We start from the raw sequence: 19,382 nt of genomic DNA, 5'->3' as shown, positions 1-19,382 counted from the left end.
AGAAAGACTTAGCTACAGGAAAAGCACAGAAAAGTTTTAAATTGCTGGAAAACAGTAAAACTCAACTACATGTGCAGTTTAGGAATGAAGGAGGTGGTTCTGACAGTGTTTCACGTGCTTACCTTTACATATGCTGTGCTTCCAATACAAATGTGGTCAAACGGCTGCCTGTTATGGCCCTGAACTCTGAAAGTTAGAGTTCCTGAAAGGCTAATCTCCATTGATTTGGGGAACTTCTGGCCTAAAACCACAAATGTACCAATCGGTTATTCTAAAACAAAAAGTTCTACAGGAAAAGAGAAAAAAAGATCAGTAAGTAAAACCTTGCTTACCAATAATCCAGACCAATAAGCTTTTTTCTCGAAACACCTCAAGTTGACCAAAACTAACTTTGTATTCCAAATGGGTAATTGGACCTCTTTAAGACAAAACAAAACAAAATAGACTAGAAGAAAATCCCAGACAAAAGTTTTAAAGAGATGAGTCAAATCTTGTTACTATATTTACATCATAAAAGCAGGTCTGTATTCCAACTGCAGAAGAGAATGAATAATAAATACAGATCTTAGAGAACAGCAGAAACCACATAAGCATTTACGGTACCTATATCCTACATTAGTGTTCCTAGAGACAGTTATAAAGTCATATGGATAGCAGCCATATCACATGCATGGGTGTAAATTAAAGTTGTGATTTTACTATTAAGTAGACTTTTAAACAGCCATTCTGCAGACTCCACCTTAACAGAATGGATCTGTTACAACTGCTAATTGGCCAGGTTGTTGTTGGTTAAGATTGACTTATATGTAGACCAGAAAAAGCGAAAGGACAGCAATTAGAGTGCCATATTATTTATCACTACCTGTTGTAAAAAGGTATGTGAGCTTCACAGATTTCAAAATTATTCCGCACACTTTCGTGTAGTTTTAAATTAACTGTTATTTTCAGTTGTGCTCCATCTTCTTTCATGTGGTAAGAACCCAGTATTGGTGGGACAGGAACCTGAAAACAGACAGTCATATACACGGGTATGGCTGAGATGGGGAGAGGATGGGAACCTGAAAACAGACAGTCATATACACGGGTATGGCTGAGATAGGGAGAGGGCGGCTCTACACTGCTTTCCCAACAGTGGGGATCTACACTCATCCTGAAGGCAGAGTCTTCTGCCTCACGAACAGACACGAGAAAGGAACCTGGGTTGTCCCTTCATGTTCTCAGAACTGCAGCACAGGCCGGACTCCACACGCACTGCCCGCACTTCTGGCTGCTCCTTTCCTATCCCGTGACTGTGCTGCTTCTCCTCTCCAAGCCCCTCCTCAGGAACGGCTTAACTGGTCAGTAACGACTGAAGAGGAAACTGTCTGCATGCTGGGGTGAGTTAATCGTTTGGTTGTTGCTACTTGGCTTTGGTTTTTGGAGACAGAGTTTCTCTGTGTAGTTTTAGCTGTCCTGGAACTTGATTTGTAGATCAGGCTGGCCTTGAACTCAGAGATTCACCTGCCTCTGCCTCTGAGGGCTGGGATAAAAAGCTTATGCCACTTATTGGTACTTTTGAACAATACACAGGGAGGTTCTCCCTTATATGTAGGCCCCAGAGCTGTAAGAGCATGTACAAGCAGAGAAACTGAAAAGACAGAGAAGACAGAAGCAGAGATAAGACAGTGAGGACTCAGAAGATAAGGATTTAACTTAGATTCTAATTCTCAGGTAGCCTAGATATATTTCTTCTCTTGAATTTTAATGAGAATTCCTGTTGGCCTCTCAAAATAAATGACTTCTGGTCAATGTACCTTGAATAAGACTTTCTAACATGCTGGTTGATAATTAGGACAAGAGGCAAATGACAGAATATAGTAGGAAACACGTTAGGCTTTGGGGACCTGGAAGATCTGGCTTCAAACTCAAGCTTTTCCACTTATCAGTCAGAGGATTCTGTGCAGATCATTCGACTTCTCTAAGATTTTCCTCATGTAAAACAGAGATAACATCTACTTTAAGATTTGTTGAAATTACTAGAAAAAGGCACACAAAGAGCCTAGGACAGTGTCTGACATACCACACTCATAAGCAGTATTAATAGCTACTACTAACATTACATACTTATTTAGCTAAGGATTCCTGCGATTAGAATTATTTCATGTTTATATTTAAAACCTGTAACCTAACATTCCTAGTTAAAGATTAAAAAGAAAAACTTCACTGACATTGAAAATTAATGCTGTTACAGGCATCAGATATGAGCCCATTCAAAGAACTGAACTTTGATCTTCTTTACCACTCTGTCTTGTAAATTACTCAGGAAAACTTCCTGTGAGCATTTAAAAACCTAGCAACATTGTCTCAAGTTTTTCAAAAAACGCTTACCTGAGAAGTGTAGTGGCATAAGTTGAAGGACTCTAAGGGTGGAGTGAATGGAAATTTATATGGCCCACTGAAAGCAGAGTCATCTACTGTGTCAATGCTACTGGAGGTCAGGATGGCAGAATCCAGAGAAGTCACACAAGGATGAACAATAATGTCTTGAAGTGGAGACCCATTGGTGGGCAGATTCAAGCTGATGGTGACATTTGGCATGACTCCCTCCAAATCACACTGCAACACAAGAAACAAGTATCACCAAGATCTTAGAATGACGCAGCTTCCCTGAGGCTTTTCTGAATTCAAGTCGCTTCTCCTAATTTAATGTCTCCCTAGGCAGTATTGTCTTAGCACTGTCTTCTGATTGACAATTTAATACCATTAACCAAGGCAGTGGTTCAGAGAGCCTTCACAGGCCCCTTGGCTTACCTTTTAGGTCCTGTAAAAGCTAGCCCTCACTGGTTTCTCTCGGCTCTTTTGCAACCGTGTTCACACAGGTCCTCACAACTTTGCAGCTCAGTAGCTGTGTCTAGATCTGCTTTCTTCTAGTCCATCCGATCTTCATCAATGCCAGGCACACTGCTGACTCGTAATTCAACTTTTGTTATGTTCAATCTGGATTCAGACAATTGAGGGGTTCCTTTCAAGCCTTTCATTGTTTGGGTCCCATCTAAATCTGGTCTTCTACCCCCTTGATTTAATGTTACAAATACATAGAAATCCTACACCTCCATATACACCTTAACACCTGCCAGCCCCTTACAGGTATGTTTTTTCCCCCATATAGTATTTTGCTTAGTCTGGTGTGATAGTTTTGTGGGTAAAAGCACTTGTAGCCAAGCTGGGCAGACAGAGCTTGATTCCCAGACCAACCTGATAGGAGAGAAAGAACCGACTTCTCCAAGTCGTCCTGATCTGTGCATGTGCACTGTGGCACCACGCACCCAGACTCACCGAACAAATGAAGGTGTAAAAGAAAGCCTTGCACTCGTCACACTTAGCTCACGTTGTGATGTGTAAGCCTAATATTGTGCCGTGCTACTGATAGTATTCTTTTGCATGTAGACCCTTCTCTGTGTGACTTGTTTGCATGAGGGACTTCACTATCCTTGGGAGGTCAGAGAAGGCAGGTGAGACAGCTCCCAAGGTCTTCCCGTGAGCTCCTATGCTATGGCTACTAGGACCAGATGGAGCACTGTCACAGACCTCTCCTTAAATTCCTAGGTTGACGTTAACAGGCTGAAATGGCAGTTCTCAGACTTCTCCATGAACTGACTTCTCTACCTATTCCAGGCTCCAGAATGAAGGATTGGGTGACTCGTTTCTGAAACCAGAGGAAAAGTCTTATCCCCCAGCCTCTGGTCCTTGAGGTTTACCATCCTTACCTCATAAACCACACCAGCAAATCTTACTTGCGTGTGTATAAATGGGGGTGCAGGGGGAGAGGTATGGTTGGGGCCTCCTTTGTACCTTAATTCTAACTTGACACTTACTTTCTATTTTACTTTGAATCATGCACATGTGTTCTGTATGTAGCTATGTGCAGTGAGTAGAGTCTCTGGAAGCCAGGATCAGAAGACAACGGATCTCCTGGGGCTGGAGTCACAAGCAGTTAGTTGTGAGCTTCCTGGCATGAGTATAAGAATCCAACTTGGGTTTTCTGCAAGCGCAGCAAGCACTCTAATTCACTGAGCCCTCTCCAGGCCTGACTGACTTCGTAAGGTACTGGATCCAATTAGCCAACCGATGCATAAAAGTGGCAATTGTTTTGATTAGACACAAGGCATTGACAGAACTCAGCAGGCAAATGCTTAGGTCTGGATGCTACCCAGTCCTCCACATGTACCATGCGCCACCAGCGTTTACATGGACCTGCTTATGCTTCTGTTATTTCCCTCTTGCAGCTTCCGTGCCTCTTCATCAATCCACTGCTATTCATAGGGTATCCTAAAAGGGCTTGCAGTACACCCTTTTCTAATTTATTTTTCCCAATAACAATATAAAATCTTTTACTTTGTGATGTTTTAAGTGTCCGTTTAATTTCATGGTATGTATGTTTGCCTGCGAGTACCCACAGAGGTCAGAAGAGGTGTTAGATTCTTCGGAACTAAAATTACAGACGGTTGTGAGCTATGATGTGGGTGCTGGGAATCAAATTCTGGTCCTCTGCAACACTAAGTGCTCTTAACCACCAAACCATCTGACTTTGTAAAGTCTGATGTGCAATTTAACAAGTATGAATTCATTAGTGTTTCTGTCTCACATTTAAGCACTTCAACAGTACCGAACTGTGCTGGGGTACAAGTAGCTTAGCAAGGCCTTTTTCCTTCCTGTGACAATTACAAAAATATCAAACTTCAAATTTGAAAGTTAAAATGACAACTATTTTTACTAGAATTTAAAAATATGTGCTATGTTTTTAGATTACTAAGAATTTAAGTTTGCATTTGTTATTTATGGAGATAATACAGAAATATCTAATAGTAAAGGGTATTAAAATTTAAAACATCATTACGTTCATTTAAATTTTCTCTAGCAGTGTATCATTCACAATGAGATTAAAAAATGGTACCATTATACAAACTTGTTATACATTTCCCACTATCTAGTCACTTAAAAATCATATGTACAGGATGAGGATTGCCAATCTAGACAGAATCTGTACTCTTTTTAAAAATAGTCTGGCATATGCATATCTGGACCTCAGAACTAGGAACTATAAAAGCAGCAGGCACAGAAAAAGTTATCTTATTTTAAAATGATAAAAGACCCATGGGTCCAGCTGTATATGTAGCAGAGTTTGACCCTGTTGGGCACCAATGGGAGGAGAAGTCCTTGGTCCTACCAATGCTGGACCTCCCAGTGTAAGGGAATGTCAGGGCGGGAAAGGAGGGTGGTTGAGGAGGGGGAACCCTCATAGAAGAAGGGGAATGGGAGATGGGATGGGGGCTTATGGATAGGAAATTGGGAAAGGGAATAACATTTGAAATGTAAATTAAAAATATCCAATAAAAATTTTTTTAAAAATGATAAAAGATTTGTAAAATTATGTGACTTTGGAAGGCCACAAAACATTTAGAGGCAAAGCACATCAGAGAAACATTTAGTGTTATGTTGAAGTATACTGCATTCTCCCTCCCCATTTTAAAACAGTTTTTAGAAAAGTACATAGATTTATTTTAGTGTGTGTGAATATGTATGTGTATAAGCATGTGTGCTACAGCACACGTGGACAGTATGTATGTGTATAAGCATGTGTGCTACAGCACACGTGGACAGTATGTATGTGTATAAGCATGTGTGCTATAGCACGCGTGGACAGGCCTGGTGGTGGTGCCTTTACTTGCTGAGCCATCAGCCCCTCCTCCTTTATTTAAGGAAGATTTCCATTATGGTAATTTAAACCATGAAAGGAAAGAATAACCCACACTTCCCACAAACAAAACAAAACAAAACCCTAGGGTCAACTTCTCAGTAAATAGAGATGTAAACACCATGTCAATCACAACACATCCCGGAAGAAAAATTGTGACCTTGTCTACTTTCTATTCCACTGTGCTCAGGAGAGGAGTGGGATAGTTTATGACTGTCAGACTTCTTAAAGTGGTTCTTCCTAACAGGATGGATAACTTGAAAGCAGTTTTGAGCATGACAGAAATTTTTAGCATAGAAAAAACTTTTAGGTTACTTTAATTCAAAAAAGACAATTTCCCTGTCTAATTCTGTTCTTAAAATTTACTTTATTCATAGGACTTAAAGTGACTAAACATTAAAGTTACCAAAATACATAAAGAAGTAGAAAAGATATTTGAGACTACTACTAACACATACACGCAGTGTTTAACTGGAGGACTGAGTTTTGATCACCATTCAACCTGACTTTAACCATTGTTTGTAGAGACGATTCCAACTGTTTTCTTACGCTTTCTAACTTTAAGACAGATGACTCTACTACTGAGTTATTTAAATAAAAACAAGAGCTCTTCTTGGTATCTGATGTAAAGTCACAGGACTTGTCAACTTCATCTCCTAGAAAAATGGAAGCTATATTCACAAGTTCTCTGAAGCAATTCGTTTAATAGTGGACCTGATTCCTATCTCTCTCTCTCTCTCTCTCTCTCTCTCTCTCTCTCTCTCACACACACACACACACACACACACTCTCTCTCTCTCTCTCTCTCTCTCTCTCTCTCACACACACACACACAAACACACAAACACACACAAACACACACACTCTGATCTGAAAGAAGTCAGTCACCGAGTCATCAAGACACTTAAGCAGCCAGCAGAGACGTCACTAGGAGTGGAAGCGAGACCTCCTCCCATCGGCCAGCACTGACTTGCCACCCGTGTGAGTGAGTCATGCTGCAGATACTGAAGATCCAGTCGGATCTTCAGAGAACAATAGCTCGAATCAACGTCCTGACTATGGGCTCCTGAGACTGTGCTCTGAAGGTTCCAGCTAAGCGGCTCCTAAGATTCTGATGCACAGAACCATGAAGATAATGTCTATTTCAGAGCAATGGGATGATTCATTACATAACAGTCATTAAGTAAGCAGTTTGTAGGAAATACAGAAAGATAACATAAAGTGTCACAGCTGCTGCTAAGGATAACAAGCACATCATTTAAACATGTAAAGCCCAAGTTACAAACCTCACTGCCTTCAGTGTTAACGGCATGACAAATGCTGGAGGAAACTCACCTTGCAAGCGACTGTCCCAACGACCTGCCATGTGTCTGCTATATCCTGTTTACCATATTGCATGGATTTTACGTTCTCAGTGATAGAAATAGAAATCTGTGCTTTTCCTTTGTATGTTCCAACTTTCCAGGCTGGCTGTTTTTGTGGCTGAGTCACAGATACGAAGTTAAGGCTATTCAGTGAGTTCTGCAAGTTAGCGTCCAATAGAGTCCCCAAAGGACAAGCCTGCAGAAGCAAGTCAGGCAACTGACTCAGTCTGCTGTGGAGGTCAGTGTCGTTTTTCTGACTGGAGTAAAGAAAATCATGTACTCCCAAAAGCAGTTCCAAGCCTTGTGACACCCCACTAATACTAATTAAAGGTGGGCGAGGGGACAGAGCTTGTTCAACTAATGGAACACTTGCATAGATCATGTCATTCCTCAGGAAAGCAATGACTGGCCAGAGATCTTCACCTCCTACTGAGAGCCCATAGATGGATGTTTTATTGATGTTTGAACAGCTATCACGGCTTTCCACGAAGTCCTTATCATCATCCAATAATCTAAGTTGAAAGAGCAATGCTTTAAGAAAGGGACCGTCTTCAGGTACAGGAACATAATTCATTCCATTGAAGACCTTCGCTCGCTTTTCAACAGTAGGATAGCGTCTGCATTAGGGGAACAAAAACATTACAAATGATTCTTTCAAGTAAAATTAAAATGGTAGAATTAAGAGATTTTTTTTGAAAGATTTTATTTATTTATTATATGTATGTATGTGAGTACACTGTAGCTGTCTTCAGACACACCAGAAGAGGGCATCAGATCCCATTGCAGATGGTTGTGAGCCACCATGTGGTTGCTGGGAATTGAACTCAGGACCTCTGGAAGAGCAGTCAGTGCTCTTAACCACTGAGCCATCTCTCCAGCCCAAGAATTAAAAGACTTTAAAACACAAGGCAAACAACATAAGCAACAAATAAATAATACACACTACCACGGAAAATACCCCTGAACCATTAAACCTGTTCCCTTCTGACTGGAGCCAACACTTCATGTTTAGTACATTATCTCAAATGGTAAAATGTACTACGTACGCTAAAAATTACTGGCTCAATTTATTTAGTGTTTTTAATAGGTGGGGCACATGATTCTAATTCAAAATCTTTGTTTTTCAGACACTCAGATTCCTTCTTGGTTGATGTCATGGTTACTCCTCATTGTCAACCTGATGGGACTGAGTCCATAGGGAAACAGATCTCCAGGCATATCTGTGGGGCTTTCTGGATTAGGTTGAGGTTGGAAGCCCCACCCTGAACATGGATGGAATAAAATGGAAAGAGAGTAGGGCAGCAACACTCACTGCTCTCTGATTCCTGACTGCAGAAGCAATGCAATCGGCTGCCCCAGGCTCCTGGACCATGACTTCTTCATCCTAAGAGACTACACCCTCGAACTTTGAGCCAATATTAAATCCTTTTTCCTTTTAGGAATCTGTAATAAGCTTTAAATAACTTAAATAACATCTTAGTAGATAAGTCATAAAGAGGTGGTTATATTTAACCCTCCAAACTTTTAGATTCATTTATTAAGATGATACTAAGTTTATACAGTGAAATAACAGATGTCCTGAATGTTCTTACCAACTCTTGAAAAAATATAAAAGATCATTTTAGTGATCATGCACTATCTCTCTAGTCCTGGAAGATATTTTGAGATAAATAAAAAAGAGGAAAATTAAATTAATCCTTTATGGTTTACATTCTCTGGGGGAATGTAAATTTACTAATTTATCTTCCCCACAACAAAATAGACCATGCTCAGGCACTTCCAGTCATTTACAAGAATCCATTAATGCCTTCTTCACTTCCCTCCAGGGCTGAGAACTGACCCCGAGGTCTTAGCAAGCTCTCTACCACTGACCTAAACCACCAGCTCCTAAACACAGTTTTTTACTCTCAACAAATACATTTTTCTTTATTCTTGTCCTTTCTACTTTAAGGTCCAGAATAAAGTTACCCACTAACCACTCATGTTTGAATGTATAAGCTAACTCTCTGTGACGGCTATTCTCGGTTGTCAACTTGACTATGTCTGGTGTTAACTAGAACCCAAGTGGCTGGGTACACCTGTGAGGGATTTTTTTCCCTTTATTGAATTACTTCAAGTGGGAAGACCCACTTCTAATCCAGATTTCTGAGGTGGGAAGATCCACTTTTAATCTGGGCACTCCTTCTGCTGCAGTCTATACAAAGGACATAGAAGAAGGAAGCTTGCTTTCTCTCTTAGCCTGCTTCCCTTCACTTCCATTGGCAAGTCCATGCCTACACTGTCATTAGGAACCTACTTCTTGGGGACTCCAGTGCATATGAAGACCAGCTGAGACATCCAGCTGAACAACTATTGGACTCCTGGACTTTCCACTGCTGGATAGCCATTGCTGGACTAGCGGGACCACAGCCTGTGAGCCACTTTAATAAATATGTGTGCGCATAATTATATAATGAACAATATATTCACTATAATATATATTCATTCTATTAGTTCTGTTCCTATGGAGAACCCTGTCATACACACACACACTCACCTAAGCCCATTTTCCTATTTGTAAAACAAATGGCAGGTCAAGGGTTGTGCCTTAGTGGAAGAGTATGTCTTTAGCATGCAGGGCTCAGTTCCCAGCATCAAAACAAACAAAAGCCTACCAAATGAATAGTAACTACTAAGCAATTTTAAAAATAATTTCCATTACAAGGTCATTTAAGATATAAGAAGGCAAATGATGGTAATACAACAATCTTGATTATACTATCAGTTTAAGTACAGTTTAGGTTGGTATTATACTCCATAGCTATAGGGATCCTTAAGGCCTGACTCCTGTCTTGAAACAAAACCTAGATTAGTTTTTCTCTAATCTAGTCCCCAAGATGTTAATGTTTGATAATAATTAAAAACAATGTACTACAATGATTAGATGCTTATATATTTTTCTGATAGAATAGGGGAGAAATTAGCTAGTGCACCATTAGTGACCTCTTATTTTTCTAGTTACCTGGAAGATAAAATTCTTAAGCATAAAACCCTCATGGTTGAATATAAGGAAAATAAATTAATCTGGAGCCTTAAATAATATCTCAGTGTGTTTACTAACTTTTTTTGGATGACTTAATCCGTCATTTCACACGAATCTAGGTTTTGTTTCAAGTCTTAAGTGTCCCTATAGCTGTGGGGTAGAATACCAGCCTGAGCTGTACTTAGGCTGATGGTATAGTCAAGACTGCTGCAGTGAGACCGCTTGCCTTCTGTATCTTAAATGATAGCCACTACTCTTTGGCATGCAGGCAGGGAATATGCAGTAGTGTGGCTGTTGTTACAGGATATTTGATCACTGTACATACCAATTGCTAGCAAAATATAAAAGCTTAAATAGATACTGTGTTTGTCAGATGCAGTTAGCTGTGTCCTGAAGAGATGTAGTTGGGGTATGCCTCTAAACCCTCCATAGGTAAGAATGCTAGAGAATGGAAAGTTCCTGCCTAGTTTAAGGCAAGTTGTTTGAGTGAGGTCTTGGGTACCTTGCTCTATGACTCCAGGCAGGTCAGTAGGGTAGCCTTGAGCTACTCTGCTCTAAAGGTGAAATGGTTTGGCCCCTAGAGACTTGGCTTGGATGCCCCCACCCAACCCATTACGGTGGCATAGCTCAGCCTGCCAAGGGGATGGGGGATGGGGGAGAGCTAGAGACTTCTTTTATAAGCGACCGAATTTGAGAGTGTGTGTGTGTGTGTGTGTGTGTATGCGCGCACGCGCATGTGTGTGCTCTCATGCGCTCTCTCTCTCTCTCTCTCTCTCTCTCTCTCTCCCCCCCCCCACTCCCTCCCTCTCTCCCTCTCTCCCTCAGCTTTGAAGATCCTTTATGGAAGGAGCTCTGGTAAAAGACAGGGATTTTCTCTTTCGGTTTGCAGGAACTACAGAGAAACAGCTGGCAGGACTAAGGTAAAACAGGATTCTAGGAAAGAGAGCTAAGGAGACCTCTTGGGTTTAGAGGAGCTCAGCAGTAAGGTCAACTAGCTTGGTAGTATGACACAGATACAAAGAGATCTCTGAAGAGCTAGCAGTTTAGTTGTAAGAACCAGGCTTGTAAATAGATATTTTATATATAGTTAATAAAGTTACCTCCCTGAGCTAGCAGGTTTTTACTTCAGTTTAGGCCTCCTGCCTCTTGTGTCTTTATTGGTTTAAATATTAGATCATTTCAATAGTTACATTGCTCTGTGTTGAGGAGAGTGGCTGTGGTGGTTTGAATATTGGCCCAGGGAGTAGCACTATCAGAAGGGGCTGCCTTATTGAGGAAGTGTGTCACTGTGGAGGTGGGCTTTAAGACCCTCCTCCTAGCTGCCTTGGAAGACAGTCTGTTCTGCCTGCAGTGTGACCAAGATGCAGAACTCTCAGCTCCTTCTCTAGCACTGTGTCTGCTTGGATGATACATGCTTCCTGCCATTTTAATGGACTGAATTTCTAAAACTGTAAGCCAGCCCCAGTTAAATGTTGTCCCTTATAAGAGTTGCCTTGGTCGTGGTGTCTGTTCATAGCAATGAAACTGTGACTAAAACAGAAGTTATTAGCCAGCTGAGACCCTGACAAGAACATCTCAAGGCCTTCCCTCCTCAAAACATCAACCACTACCATAACAACAGGTGAACCAGGTGAACACTGACTCTGGTGACTTTGGTGTGTGTCTTCTTGTGAGTCATCCACGCTCCCTTAAATAACCCCATAAACACATTGGTTTTCCAAGCTCAACTTGAATAGATTCCTTTGGTCTATTGCTGTTATTTAAATTTAGTGTTATCATACATTTCTTTTTCTAAAATGTTATAGAGCATGCGCTAATTCATATCTATTAGCCTTAATATCAGCTCCAAGTGGTCAGAAAATGTAGAACTTCGTAAAACTAGAAATTCATTCACTATAGAATTAAGGTGACACACAGATGAACTGTGTGACCCCCCAACTTGCTACCTCCACAGACATGTAGTGAAACTCATCTAAACGTATCTGAATGTGTCTTCTAAAGTATGTAATATGTATAACTGGGAAGGCATTCTTAAAACTAATATGACTTTTAAAGTATTTTTGTCATTTTTCAATTATGTGTCTATATGTGCAGGGGTGAGGGTAGGTATGTGCTTTTGAGTACAGATGGCTTTGAAGTCCAGAAAAGGATATTGGGTCTAATAAGTCTACTGTTAGTGGTGGCTGGTGAGCTGTCCCATATGGATGCTGGGAATAGACATGTTCTTAATTACTGAGCATCTCTTTAGCCCTACGTGACTTTTTCAGAGAACTTACGTTTTCAATTAACAAAGTCTCACTTCTATTACACTATTAAGATACGAATACATGCATATAAAGTCAGAACCCTGGCACAAAAAGGACAAAGTAATAGAACAGAGACAGACCAATGTTTATATGAAGAAATATAGAAACATCAATAGTAAGTCAATGAAGGAGAGATAGTTTACATAATGATGTTAGGAAAACTCACATAGTATAAAGAAAAAGTGAAATTCCTACTTAACACCATATTCAAAGATGTACTTCAAATTGACTTAAATATAACAGAATTATACAGAGTGGATAAAATGGTATCTTTGGAAAGTAAGGGTAATTCAAAAAAGGTAATCCAGAAATCTAATGAATATTGTTACAGAAAGGTATAGAAATAGAAATTAGATCTCCTTCATTGGTAAAATTAGAATAAGAGTCAGGGAAGTACAGAAACTCACTGACTTCTCATGAATGTGTTAGCATTCAGGGAAGCGATCTGTCAGTATTTTGTCGAATCAGTATATCATGTCCTAAGGCCCTGTTTGAGGATGTCTACCATAGATAGCACTCTTCTGAATGGGAGAGGCAGCAAGGAATGTAAACAAAGAAAACCATATATTCATATCTAGACCTACACTGTCCAATATGGTAGACACTAGGTACATGTGCTATTTAAACTTAAGCAAAACTAACATGGGCCACGGTGGTTGCACACCTTTAATCCCAGCACTTAGAGGCAGAGGCAGGAAGATATCTATGAGTTTGTTGCTAGCCTGGTCTATGTAATGAATTCTAAGTCAACCACTGCTATACAGTAAGGCTCTGTCTCAAAACAACAACAACAAAAACCTAATAACAGAGTTTCTCAGTTTCACCACCCACATGCCTACTGGTTTCCATTCATAGAGATTTAAAATCGGTTCCTCTTTCTCTCATGCAGGAAGAAGTACTGTATATTGGTGCTTTCCCAGATCCCACAGCTACTCACTAACACAGAGGCTCATTAGAATACTGCAGAGAACAGGAAACAACCCCAAGAACTGACAAATGGGATCACATGAAATTAAAACATTTCTGCAAAGCAAATAAAACTACAAGCAAAGTGGCGAGGCAGCCTATAGGGGTTAGTATCTAGTAAAGAACTGCAGAGTCCTCTCCATAGAACTATTTTGGTAAGATATGGCAAATTCTAAAAGTGGGACCAAATCACTTATGTGACCTAAAAAAAAAAAGTGATTGGAATTTAATTTTTCATACTTCCATTTTGCTCACTCACTAGGAGCTGCAAACTCTAAAGATTTTTAGTAGTCAGATGCAGTGATTTGACGAAAATAAGTCTTTTGTTCAACAAGGAGTTTTTGTAGAAATGAATTAAAATATTCTGAAATAATTCTGCCATTCAAAGTTGAAAAGCCCGACATGCTTAGTGCTCAGTAAGTTTTTTTTTCCTTTCATCATTTCTCTACCAATCTTTAAACAGATGGAATACATTTTACAGATACAATAATATAGCCGGGTGTAGTCCACACCTTTAATCCCACTCTGGAGGCAGAGTCAGACAGGTACTTGTAAATTCAAGGGCAGCCTGGTCTACATATCAAGTTTTAAGATAGCCCGGTGTATATGAATCTTGTCTCAAGAAGAAAAGATACAATAACAGTAATATTAGAAAACATGTAGCAACATGTGTCAAGCAACTCATTCCTTTCAACAATATGAGATGAGCGTAGAAAGCTTAACTTGCCCAAGGGCACTCAGCTTTCTGCTCCTGGGAGAGCGGAGATTCAGTGCACCACAAAAATTCCTGCACGCTTCATCCTTGGACCGACCATACCTGAGGATCCAGACTTCAATTACCTGGAGAATTTGACGGTGCCACCAAGTGGAGTTCCTGGTTCGTGACGTATGAGCCACACTGCCCGCAGGGCCATGGTTAAGCCACTCAAGTATCAGAGCAGTACAGAAACTAAGGTCGCCATCCAGCCAGAGTAGACCCCGCCTTCTGAAAGGACTCTACCACGCAACGTCGGGGTTCTCCCGGCGCCGCAAGAGCTCACTGGAGATGCTCGCTCTTCCGGGTGAGGTGACTCAAGTCTCCTGGTCCCTCCAGGAAGGTAAAACACTCCTCAGAAGGTCTTAAGAACCTGCACCCGGAATCTCAAGGGACTGGAATACTCTTATCTCCCACTTCCGGGATGGCGGCCCGCGAGGCTCAAGGCGCGTCATTCGCTTTCAAATGAGCGCCTCCGCGGCCAGCCGGCCGCTCGCTCCTTTCGCCCGCCCCGCGAAGTCCGCCGGGCGCGCGCAGCTCCACTTCCGGCGTGCGAGGCGGTGACAATGGGAGCGGCGCGGGCGGCGCTGGGAGGCAGCTGACAGGCGTCTGCGGCTCCGCTTCATGGCCGCTCTCTTGCGCTGTCTTCGCTGTGTGAGGACCCGGGCAACCCGCAGCGGTGCGCAGCCGGGGCCGGAGGCGGTAGGCCGAGTTGGGACTGGTGAGCCGCGCCTCTGAGGCGCAGCATGTGAAGCGGAGACGGCCTCGAGCGCGGGGCGAGCCTCTCAGCCGGCCGGCATGGCCACGACGGCCGAGCTCTTCGAGGTGGGTCCCGGGGCTCCGCGAGCGGCGGCGGGGGAAGGGCGGGAGCGGTGCGGGTGTCGGCGGGACGCTGGGCCCATTCGGGTGGCAGGGCGACCAGACGTTCTGGCGACAGGACGGGCAGTGGGCAGGGCTGACTCGGGAGCCCGGGTCCGGCGAGCCGGATCTTGCCGTGCAGATCCTCACGACAGTGCTGCGGGGGACAGCTGAATTGAGAATCCGGGGGGCTTCTCCGTGCCGACGTTTCGACAGGCTTAGGAGCCGCACTGGGGTGCCTGCCCGCTTCCCTTACAGTCGAAAAGACTGGGAGGATTCAGGACAATAAAGGCCTACTTAGCCTTACCACCGAAGGAAAGCGACACATCTTACTGACTGCATTTAATTGCTGTGGAACCATCCAACTGCTTGTTAGAGGATCCTTGGGGTGTGAGAGGCTGTGGGGGGCGTTCAGGTGCATTTCTTGAGTATTTCGATGTTTAAACATGACAGTTGGATTTTGTGGCGTGTCAGTTTAAGAAGCTGTGAGGGTTGAGATAATGGAATGGGATTATAAGACAATGAAACAGTATCTCCTTACGTGGAAAAAAAATAGAAGTAGAGATATGAAGAAAAATGAAGGATACACCATCTCCCCCTTTGGGGGCGTGATTACTTCATAGCTACAGAAGTGTAAGTTGTAGAGAACACTGCAGTTCCCAGTTAAGGATTTCGCCGTAGGTGAAAATTGTACATCCATTTGGTTTGAGCATTAGCATGTTTTGGGACTTGAATTTTAAATGCTGTAGTTTCCATAATAAATCTAACTTTTCAGTTACTTTTTTTTGTTACTGAACCTTCACTTGCATTTGTTCAGAGAAATTGTACAATGGTTAAATTGTAAGTTGTAATGAAAGTGATTTGAGTAAAGGCTTATAATTACACCTAAAAAATTTATTGCTAATCCTTAGATGTAAACGTCTGGAGATATAGAACATTAGCTTCACTGATCATAAAATTCTGCGGTCCCTTCATGTATACTAGGCCAAGGAAACAGCCCTAATACTCTGAAAATTCACTGTGTATCCTTGGTCAAGATATTAGATACTTCCGTGATTCCTTGTTTCAATTTGTACATCTTACAGGCTTTGTGATCTTTAAATAATACATTTCACGACAAGCTACTTATTAACAGAAAAACATACTATCTTTCTGTTTTGATGAGTTCTCTTTTAACATCCACAGCTTTCTCTTGGGTCATACTATATTTTCTTCTTTAAATGTATGACCAAAGATGTGTTCAGTAACTTATTTGAAAATGTGCTTTCTTTCCCAGGAATGAAGAAAGGGGAAGGTGATGAGGAAATTTGTTTTTTGTTCTCTAGGTCTTGCCATTTAGTGGAGTCATTTAGCTCAGTGGCAGCAGTTCTGTAGGAGAGAAAGCCAATGATGGCACAGTAATAAGAAGATTCATAGAACACTCAGGTCTCAACCGGGGTGATCCCACCCGTCATTTGTAGTTGTTATTTCATTAAAATTAAAAGCATAGTAATCATTACAACGAAATGGTACCAGTTATGTATAATTTAAGTTTCTTGGTCTTTTCCTGGATGGCTTTGAGCCTAACCCTGCAATAGGCTCTTCTTGTGAATAAACCTTCATTCTCCAAGTGAAAAGTTGACTTTTTTTTACTATAGAGAGGGGAGAAGGAAAAAGGCCCCCAGTGTCTGCTGCCGTTTCCTGCAGCTACTGCCACAAATAGGGCCGCAGATTGTCAGGCGGTGTCTTTCTCTCCTACTTCCCATTCTAAGTCACAGCTGGAGAACTGGGGAAGATAGGGCAGGATGTAGTCAAGGGTATTTTGTTTTTCTGCATCCTGGTTTTCATGTACTTCTAAATAGAATTGTACTTTCATTTTCCGAATTAGAGGAATTAGGTGGAAACAAAGTCGAGCTTTGAATCTATGAAATTTCATTGCTAACTCTGCCTTTTATAAAATCTTATTACTGGTTTGGTGACTCATCCTTTTTGTAACAGACAACTTCTGACAGTAAAATCAAACCGTAAATCTTTCCTCGGTTGACAGAATGATTTGTTAATAGGTAACTCAGTTACTGCATTAATGTATACCCTGCAAGTTGCCCAGAATATCATCTTAGTTTCATTCCTTGCTGACAGGTCTTTCTGAAGGAATCCGTCTGTGGTGTTTTAAGTAATAAACTCAGGATGGCCTATCTGAACTGAGATTCCTCCGTGGTTTGGATTAATGACATATTCAGCATATTAAAACATGACTTGGGTGGTAAATTCTTGTGTTGCTGCCTACATTGCTTTTTTCTATGTTCTACTGAAGATACTTCCTTCTCCTTTGGTGACTGCCTCTCCTGTCATTCTTACTGATTATTCGCATTTCTCTTGGCAGGTTACATGCTGTAGGAGAGTTCTTTGTTAAAAACTAGGGCCAGTTACCTATTCAATAAATACTTTTGAGTACCTAACAACTTCAAGATAAAGTGCTAAAATTAACAGCACTGAATATCACTTGCCACAGAAAAGTTTTCATCGGTTAAAAGATCCTGAACTAAAAAAATTATAGATGGGGTAGACAGCTGAGTTAACTGGTAAGCGTGGTGCAGAAGAAAGTCAGAATCCTTCTGTCCTGGAGTAATTAATTTCCACGTACTAATAGTATCATAAGTTAAGTGTTAATAGACGAGAGTAGAAACTTCAAGCAGGAGATTAACTCCAGCTTGTAAGGGGAAGGGAATGTGTGTGTGTGTGTGTGTGTGTGTGTGTGTGTGTGTGTGTGTGTGTGTGTGTGTGTTGTGTGTGTGTGTGTGTGTAGAAGTAGTGGCTCAGGGCAAGTCTTTGAGATGAGAGGAGAATTTGAGGAGGTTTTAAGAAAGCTTTTGTAGAACATGTGTAAAGGAACTGATGACTTTCCTAGTAGGCTTACGTGAGTCATATGACTAATGTTAGTGTGAAGTCATACGACTTTCAATGAAGATTATCGACAGTCTGTCATTGTTACTAATACCTGTTCTCGTCACTTCATAATCCGTCCACATTGTCTGTTATTGGTTCTTTAACCTAAAAGGTAAAATTCTTAAACTAATTTAATGGAGACAGAAAAATGAGGATTTGGGAATGTATTTTGGAAAGGATTGAAAAGAATTTGGTTACTGAGAAGTTAATGTGTGTGTGAAGTTGGGAAAGGAGGTGGTTAATGATATATTAACCACAGCAAAGAAAATTGATAGGACTCTTTCAGGGAGAAAATGATATGATAATTTTAAGTATATGTTAAGGAAAGAAGGAATATTTTTTTTCAAGTATATGTTAGGCTGGATCTAGTGGGCCATCTGTAATCCCAGTTACTCTAGAGACCACTGCAGGATTGCTGCAAGTTCAAGGCCATATGGGACAACTTAGACTCTTGTCTCAAAATGAAAAGCAAAAATGACTGAGGTTATAGCTGAGTGCTTGACTAACTCATAGAAAGCACTGAGTTAAATCCCCAGTGTTGGAAGAAGGAGGGGAAGATGTATAGATTAAAGCCAGGTGTTAGAACACACAGTTGTAGTCAATCCCAGCTTTGGGAGGTGGGCAGGAGAATTAGAGGTTCAGGATACACTTGGCTAGAGTGAGACCCTTTTCCAAAAACCTAAAAATAAACAAAACTATGCAACTACTATTAGCAGTTTTGAAATTATTGCTTTATATGGATAATAACCTAGGCTTGGGAATGGACAGTATCTCTCAACTCAATGTCTCAGTAGCTGCATGGTCTGAGAAATCACCTATTTTCTGTCACTGCATTTTTCTCTGTAGAATGGATGAGAGAATACTCGTTTTCCCTTCAGAAGGTTATTTTGAAGATTACTTTGTTTCTACCTAGGGGTAGGGAGAATGACGATTTACCTTAAATTGATGAACTACTTAGAAGAATACAGTTAAAAGAATGGTAGCCACTTTGAATTTAAGTGAATTAATAGGAAGGAGGGACCTGGCAGGGTAGCAAATGCTTGTGATTCTGGAATTGGGGTTGCAGAACAGGAAGAGTGTGAGTTTGAAGTCAGCTTGTTCTACAAGGTGAATTGTTAAAAATAAAATAAAATAAATAAATAAATAAGTAAGTAAGGTTGAGGGTCTCTCAGCTTTTCAGAGGAGACTCAGAAGTCACCCTAGAGAGTGGTAGCTCACCACAGTGAGAGAGAGAGAATTGCAGAAAGTGACTGGGAGGTTAGAGTCATGGTGTCTACCAGAATATCTGTCACCCTGCAGTACTCTTCCTCGTGGGTCTGTACTTTTTCATGAATTTGAAAGTTGAAGACAGGCATTTATTGGGTGAGAGGAAGCACAGGCATGACAACAGACACAGAGAAAAAGACTTCTCAAAGCATACGCAGGACTCAGAAAGCCAAAACTCCAAGATGTT

At 41.2% G+C, this 19,382-nt stretch overlaps 2 protein-coding genes across 8 annotated transcripts in view; one reads left to right on the top strand and one right to left on the bottom strand.

Annotated features, from left to right (window-relative positions):
- Ap5m1 (adaptor related protein complex 5 subunit mu 1) overlaps positions 1-14,536 on the bottom strand; it is a 29,733-nt gene extending 15,197 nt beyond the window's left edge. The window contains exons 1-6 of one of the 5 annotated variants that reach the window (NM_001030036.1): positions 14,233-14,536; positions 7,070-7,715; positions 2,368-2,595; positions 863-1,002; positions 333-418; positions 123-241 (exon numbers count right to left, since the gene is read on the bottom strand). In NM_001030036.1, the coding sequence (NP_001025207.1) occupies positions 123-241; positions 333-418; positions 863-1,002; positions 2,368-2,595; positions 7,070-7,715; positions 14,233-14,306 (1,293 nt within the window). In that variant the 5' untranslated portion in view covers positions 14,307-14,536. Of the gene's footprint in view, positions 1-122; positions 287-332; positions 419-479; positions 1,628-2,367; positions 2,596-7,069; positions 7,716-14,232 lie in introns of those variants that run through there. The other 4 variants (XM_039093286.2, XR_005493717.2, XR_010057813.1 and 1 more) reach the window with 4 other exon arrangements.
- Positions 14,537-14,716: 180 nt separating this feature from the next.
- Exoc5 (exocyst complex component 5) overlaps positions 14,717-19,382 on the top strand; it is a 46,204-nt gene continuing 41,538 nt past the window's right edge. For 2 of the 3 annotated variants that reach the window (XM_039093635.2, XM_063274610.1), the window contains exon 1: positions 14,833-14,971. In XM_039093635.2, the coding sequence (XP_038949563.1) occupies positions 14,945-14,971 (27 nt within the window). In that variant the 5' untranslated portion in view covers positions 14,833-14,944. Of the gene's footprint in view, positions 14,972-19,382 lie in introns of all 3 variants that reach the window. The other variant, NM_022204.3, reaches the window with a different exon arrangement.

Source organism: Rattus norvegicus, chromosome 15 (assembly GCF_036323735.1).
Source record: "Rattus norvegicus strain BN/NHsdMcwi chromosome 15, GRCr8, whole genome shotgun sequence".
NCBI classification, from domain to species: domain Eukaryota; kingdom Metazoa; phylum Chordata; class Mammalia; order Rodentia; family Muridae; genus Rattus; species Rattus norvegicus.
Note: the sequence above shows the minus strand (reverse complement) of the source record. Positions and strands in the feature narration are given on the sequence as shown.